Source organism: Manis javanica, chromosome 17 (genome assembly GCF_040802235.1).
Source record: "Manis javanica isolate MJ-LG chromosome 17, MJ_LKY, whole genome shotgun sequence".
Classification (NCBI taxonomy): Eukaryota; Metazoa; Chordata; class Mammalia; order Pholidota; family Manidae; genus Manis; species Manis javanica.
In genome coordinates, this window is record NC_133172.1 from 14,168,938 (window position 1) to 14,176,096 (window position 7,159).

The following is a 7,159-nucleotide window of genomic DNA, read 5'->3' on the forward strand; positions in this document are numbered from 1 at the left end:
TTGGGGCTTTGTGCTGTTATTGTCATTCATCTCCATATATTGCTTGATCTCTATTTTAATTTGGTCATTGATCCATTGATTATTTAGGAGCATGTTGTTAAGCCTCCATGTGTTTCTGAGCATTTTTGTTTTCTTTGTACAATCTATTTCTAGTTTTATACCTCTGTGGTCTGAGAAGTTGGTTGGTAGAATTTCAATCTTTTTAAATTTACTGAGGTTCTTTCTGTGGCCTAGTATGTTGTCTATTCTGGAAAATGTTACATGTGCACTTGAAAAGAATGTGTATCCTGATGCTTTGGGGTGGAGAGTTCTGTAGATGTCTATTAGATCCTCCTGTTCTAGTATGGTGTTCAGTGCCTCTGTGCCCTTTACTTATTTTCTGTCTGGTGGATCTGTCCTTTAAAGTGAGTGGTGTGTTGAAGTCTCCTAGAATGAATGCATTGCATTCTATTTCCTCCTTTAATTGTTAGTATTTGTTTCACACATGTTTGTGCTCCTATATTGGGCACATACATATTTATAATGGTTATATCCTCTTGTTGACTGACCCCTTATCATTATGTAATGTCTTTCTTTATCTCTTGTTACTTTCTTTGTTTTGAAGTCTATTTTGTATGATACAAGTACTGTAACACCTGCTTTTTTCTCCCTATTGTTTGCATGAAATATCTTTTTCCATCCCTCAACTTTGTGTGTCTTTGGGTTTGAGGTGAGCCTCTTGTAAGCAGCGTATAGATGGGTCTTGCTTTTTTATCCATTCTGTTCCTCTGTGTCTTTTGATTGGTGCATTCAGTCCATTTACATTTAGGGTGATTATTGAAAGATACCTACTTATTGCCATTGCAGGCTTTAGATTCTTGGTTACTAAAGGTTCAAAGGTAGCTTCTTTACTATCTAATCGTCTAACTTAACTCACTTATTAAGCTATTATAAACACAGTCTGATGATTCTTTATTTCTCTCCCGTCTTATTCCTCCTTCTCCACTCTTTATATGTTAGGTGTTTTAATCTGTACTCTTTTGTGTTTCCTTTGACTGCCTTTGTGCATAGTTGATTTTATCTTTTGCCATTAGTTAGTATTTGGTTGGTCTGCTTTCTTTGGTGTGATTTTATTTTCTCTGGTAACATCTATTTAGACTTAGGAGTGCTCCCATCTAGAGCAGTCCCTTTAAAATATCCTGTAGAGGTGGTTTGTGGGAGGCAAATTCCCTCAACTTTTGCTTCTCTGGGAATTGCTTAATCCCTCCTTCATATTTCAGTGATAATTGTGCTGGATACAGTATTCTTAGTTCAAAGCCCTTTTGTTTCATTACATTAAATATATTATGCCATTCTCTTCTGGCCTGTAAGGTTTCTGTTGAGAAGTCTAATGGTAGCCTGATGGGTTTTCCTTTGTAGGTGACCTTTTTTGACTCTCTGGCTGCATTTAATACTCTGTCTTTGTCTTTGATCTTTACCATTTTAATTATTATGTGTCTTGGTGTTGTCCTCCTTGGGTCCCTGGTGTTGGAAGATCTGTGGGCTTCCATGGTCTGAGAGACTATTTCCTCCCCCAGTTTGGGGAAGTTTTCAGCAATTATTTCTTCAGATACACTTTCTATCCCTTTTTCTCATCTTCCCCTGTAATGCAAATATTGTTGCATTTGGATTGGTCACACAGTTCTCTTAATATTTTTTCATTCCTGGAGATCCTTTTGTCTCTCTCTGCCTCAGCTTCTCTGTATTCCTGTTCTCTGATTTCTATTCCATTAATGGCCTCTTGCACCTCATCCAGTCTGCTCTTAAGTTCCTCCAGAGATTGTTTTATTGCTGAACTCTCCCTCCCAACTTGATCCTTTAGCTCTTTCATATTTCTCTGCAGGTTATTCAGCATGGTTATGACCTTTATTTTGAATTCTTTTTCAGGAAGATTGGTTAAATCTATCTCCCCTGGTCCTCTCTCAGGGGTTGTCTGAGTGATTCTGGACTGTACCAAATTCTTCTGCCTTTTCATGGTGATAGAGGTAATCATAGGCAGGTAGCATGTGTATTAGCTGGGAGAACAAAGTCCCTTCCTGCTTGCTGGTTGCTTTGCCCTTCTCCACTGCCTGTGCCAGTTACCCACACACTGAGAGCAGGCTCTGGGTTAATTTCCTGAGCTGTGGTGGGCGGGGCAGCCCAGAGCCCTTCGGGGAGAGGTAGGCATGCTGGGTGTGTTCTATTGCGAGAACGGCGCCCCTATGCGCCTCTGCCTGTACCGGGCAAGTGCTCGCCAGCAGCGGCCCCAGGTCTGGCCTGGGCAGCTGTGCGCTGGGAGGAGGATCAGGGAAGCTGCTGTGGGCATGGCCACTCCCAGGCTTCTCTGACAGGTCCACATGGAAGGGGGAATAAACAGAAGGCTGTTTATTGCCATGAGGAGCTTCAGAGCTGCGTTGTCACCCAGGGGGTTAAGGTGCCTGAAGTGCCCCAGGATTCCCAGCTGCTGGGCTGAGTGTGCCAGGATGATTCCATCCAGCTGTGAAGCCTCTGTTCCCTGAAGACTTTCAAAAAGCACTTGCTTTTCTTTTGCCCAAGGGGAGCTGGCTGTGGGGACCTGCTTGCAGATTTTACTTTTCCCTTTCCCTAGTATCCAACACACCATACAATGTATGTCTGTGCTCCTGATGCAGATTACTAGGGCTGGTTACTTAGCACTCCTGCACTTCCACTCCCTCCCCGCTCCGAATCCTCACCTCCTGCTGGTGAGCTGGGGTGGGGGGAGCACTTGAATCCTGCCAGGCCTTGGCTTGTATCTTACCCCCTTCATGAGGTCCTGAGTCCTCGCAGGTGTAGATGTAGCCTGGCTGTTGTACTGTATCCTCTAGTCTCTCTGTTAGGTGTCGTTTTATTTGTTGTATTTTTAAAAATATATATGGTTTTGGGAAGAGATTTCCACTGCCCTACTCATGCCGCCATCTTCCCCTCTCCCTCATGTATTTTTCATATACTTTGCAGGATTTAGGCCCCCACCAAATGTGCCACCTCTTGACAACATGCAGTAAAGTCCAGACTGGGTGAGTCCAGAAGATGGAGGACCTAGACCCCTGAAAGATCCTTCTGTTGTTTGACTCCTGACCAGTCAGAAGAGTGTACACAAGCTACTCACACACCCTGCAACACTTTCTCATAATTTTGCCCTTAAAACCCCCTGCTTATAAGCCAACAGAGAGTTTGGGACCTTGAACATTAGCTACCCATTCTCCTTGCTTGGCACATGCAATAAATGCCCACTTTGTTTCACTACAACCCAAAGTTGGTGTTTGGCTTTGCTGTGGGTCAAATGAGTGGCCCCGGTCTGATTCAGAAACAGTGTTAGGAATTCACCCCTAGGTGGTAAATCAAAAAGAAAAGGAAATGATTACTATAAATATCAGGACAGTAGTTACCTCTGGGTGGAAAGGACAAGTGATAAGAACAAAGGAAGGGTTCTGGATACTGGAAACATTCACTTTTCAGTGGTGGTTACATACATGTGCACTTTGTGGTAAATCATTCAGCTGTATATTTATATTTTTGTATACTTTTATGCAAATATGTTCTATTGCACAAATAAAATTTTGAAAAAATATATCTAACAGTAGTCAACGCAATTTTAAAGATAAGAAGGGAAAAGTATAAAGTTGTAGTAATTAAGAGGGTTGGTGTGGGTGAACACAGACAAATGAGTAAGTGGAAAAGAATAACGAACACTCCCCGTCAAAAAAAAACAGGAATCTAGAATACCTTGGTATATAATAGAGGTGGTATTTTAATCACCGGAGAACAAGGAGCTTAGAGGCATCTTAGAATGAAATACTGGGAAAGCCAACAGGAAGCAATTGGTAAGACTCTTCTTATAAACATGAATTTAGTCATGAATCTGGTCGAAATGTAAAATATGACTCGCTGTCAGACGTTTCTTTAGACCCGGTTCAGCCTCAGACGTCTTGGCGCTCCTGGTCGCTAGGTGGCGCCTGGAGGAATGCAGGCGCCTGTGTGACGCATGCGCAGTGGCCCTACGTTTAGCCGTTCGCCCTACGTTCGCGCACACGTGTTCGCACACCGCCTTCGCCGTCACGTGCTCTCTCATGATCGCGCCGCACCCCTCTTATTCTGGGAGCGACCCAGCTGATACCGCGGCCCGAGATGTCCCAGCTGCCGGCGGACTGCATTGTCCCGCACCCCGACGCGGAGGACGGGGACCGCGACGCCCCGCAGGCGGAGGTAGGCGGCGGGCCGCGGGAGCCGTTCCGGGCGCGGCCTGAGGAGCCCGGGGAAGGTCCGATGGCGGCGGCCAGGGAAGTTCTAGTGGCGGCGGCCAGGGCAGCTGGGGTGCCAGAGGTCGCCCGCCTGTTGGAGCTAGCGGAGGAAGAGCGTCGGGAGGGCAGGCCCAGGAACGGCCCAGGCCTGGCTGCGTCGCCTCATCGCCTTCGTCGCCCGTTTAGCGTTTTTGAACTCAATTACAGGCATTTTCCCCGCCTCTGTCTGCCGCTCTCCCTGATGCCTCTGGCCAGAATGCAGGTGCTTGAACGCCGCAGGAGATCTGTGGAAGCCCGCAGAGCCAGGGGAGCGGCGTTTGATGCCGAGCATCTGTGGAATCCCCAGAGGATGGCTTTTGGTATTTTAACACATACCATAGCTCTGACTGCATCTGAAGTGATCGATCCTCTGGTAGAAGAACTTGGCTGTGATAAGTTTATCAACAGAGAATAGTTTGGTGATGAAACTGCTTGCAGAAGAACCTCTGTACTCAAGACAGCCTTATGCCAATCCTGGAACTCGATTTAAAAACGGCAGTTGTATGAGCGTAAGGCAGTGCACAGTTGAGAAAACAAAGAAGGAAGCATCTCTTTAAAAACATCAGAAAAGAAAAAACAAGCCGAAACTGTTAGGACTCCTCTATTCTTTGGGTTGGTGACTGATGGAGATTCTTCTCCTTTCTTTGGAAGTGTCTTTCAAAATTGCTTCACTAGAAAGTGAAGAATGGTTCTATAAAATTGAGACTTTCTAAAGAAATGTTGCCAGTAATAAAACTCATGATGAGGAAAGTATCAAGTAGCCATAGTAGGAATAAGGACACAGCTGCGTTATCAGACTTGAAGACAGGAGTGAACTTGAAATTGCCAGAAAATGTGCTCTCTTCGTGTCAGATTCAACAGAAATTTTTAGTGTAAAGATAGATTTTGTTTTCTGAGGCATTTCCAATGACAAACAGTAAATGCTGTATATATTACAAAATAAATCGTCTGTTTGAGAATATCTGAAATTGCTGATTCTTTTTCCTTTCACTCAATTTCTAATTTAAACTTTTCTCATAAATCTATTCACAAGCCCCCCCCAAAAATAAAATATGCAGTGAAAAGTCTTCCATCCCTGTCCCTCCACCCAGGACTACTGCAGCCCCCATCTGTGACCACTGCCTCTCCTGTCCTTCCAGTTTCCTCAGGTGCACACAAGCAAATACAAACCTGGGTTTATTTTCTTCACAAAAGTTGACATACTTATTAATTTATGCATTAACTTTTCTGAGTAAGAACATCGCTTGAAGATCCCTCCAAACCACCACATTTCCTCATTCTATTTAAGAGCTGCATTTTATTCCATTCTGTGGTTATACTGATGGGCATGTAGGTTCTCCCTTTTTTTTTAGATTTTTATGTCAGAAAAAAATCATTTATTTTAGAAAGTAATTCTTGGCAAAATCTAATTTTCAATTCAATGAGCCACTTTTTTTTTTTTTTTTTACTTTCACCCCCTTCACCCATTTTCCATTGGGAAAAAGTGATTTCTATAATAGTTAATACTTTGGGCATATCACATGACATGTGCACAAATACCATGTTGCTTCAATTCTAAATGCACTTTTCCTCTTTTGGCATCTCTGCATTTGGAGTACATCTTACATTTGATGGTATAATGTAGCATTTTTTCCTCCAGTTTTCATTTTCCTTAAATGGTGCATCTTATAATCAGCAATGTATCCAAGTCTGTTATGTACAACATCTGTAGTATGAATTAACTGAGAACTTTAGGCCAAAGGCACTCATTTTATAGATAATGCTAAGTTTTCTTCCAATAAGTACCACTTTTCATTACCACCAGCAACTGGTAAACATGGACAGTCTAGCCAACACAGTGAGCCATCAAATACCTGGATTTTGCCAATCTATATAGTTGGAAAAGAGTGTATCAATTTTGCTTTTCTCTTATTACAAGTGAAGTTGAGTATCTTCTCAAGAGTTACACAATTGACCTTTGAACAATGTGGGGGTTAGGAGCACCGATCCCCAACACAGTGGAAAATCTGAGTATAATGTCCAACCCCTCAAAAACTTAACTACTAGTAGCCTACTATTGACCAGAAATCTTATCCATAACACAGTCAATTGACACATACTCTGGATGTTTTATGTATTATATATTGTCATCTTACAGTAGAGTAGGCTAAAGAAAATATTTCAAATTGTCACAAATCTCAAAAAAAAATTCCAGTTGTACTTGTTGAAATAAAACCCGTATAAGTGGACCCTTGAGGTTCAAATGCGTGGTCTTCATGGGTCTTCTCCATGGTCTGTCTGGTCACGTCTTACCCATTTCTCTCCTGAGTCCTTTCGTTACTAACGCTAGCAACTATGTGACAGTGATACGTGCTATGATAATAGCTTGGAGTGTGAGTAATGGATATTTTTGTCCCGTTTTGTTACTTGTCCTTGGTTTTCCTAGAAGGCTTTTGGCATGGAGAATTTTACTTTGCTTTTTTCCCCTGTTTTCTTTTAAACCTTCAAGATTTTGAATCTCAAGTAGTTTTGCTTGCTGTATGTGTGCTGTTTCATTGTTCTTATTTGAATCTCTGAATCACTTGGAGTACATATCGATATACTCGGTATGAGTATGAGGTACGGATTCAAAATTTCTTTTTTATGTGGCTACGGGTTGTCCAGTTGTCTACTAACTCCTTTACTAATTAGTCCATCTTTTCTGCACTTTGTTTAAAGATGCCTCTTCATCATATACTATGCTGTGTTTTAAATCTGGTAATGCTATAATTACTTATTTTTCAGTGTTTCTGGATATATTCATTGATCTTTTATGTCAACCTCAAAGTCAGCTTACCTTATATCAAAGATTTTTTTCTATTAGAATCATATTACATTTAATGGAT

The 7,159-nt window shown here is 42.2% G+C and overlaps 1 protein-coding gene across 1 annotated transcript; it reads left to right on the forward strand.

Annotated features, from left to right (window-relative positions):
* The first annotated feature begins 3,774 nt into the window (after window positions 1–3,774).
* Window positions 3,775–5,256, forward strand: LOC118973005 (EP300-interacting inhibitor of differentiation 2-like). Its single transcript, XM_037021664.2, has one exon. The coding sequence runs from the start codon at window positions 4,144–4,146 to the stop codon at window positions 4,708–4,710; it is 567 nt and encodes a 188-aa protein (XP_036877559.1). The 5' UTR covers window positions 3,775–4,143; the 3' UTR covers window positions 4,711–5,256.
* Window positions 5,257–7,159: the final 1,903 nt, after the last annotated feature.

Bases quoted from the DNA above. Each gene is read 5' to 3' on its own strand.
- LOC118973005 (XM_037021664.2), top strand. From the start codon at position 4,144: ATGTCCCAGCTGCCGGCGGACTGCATTGTCCCGCACCCCGACGCGGAG.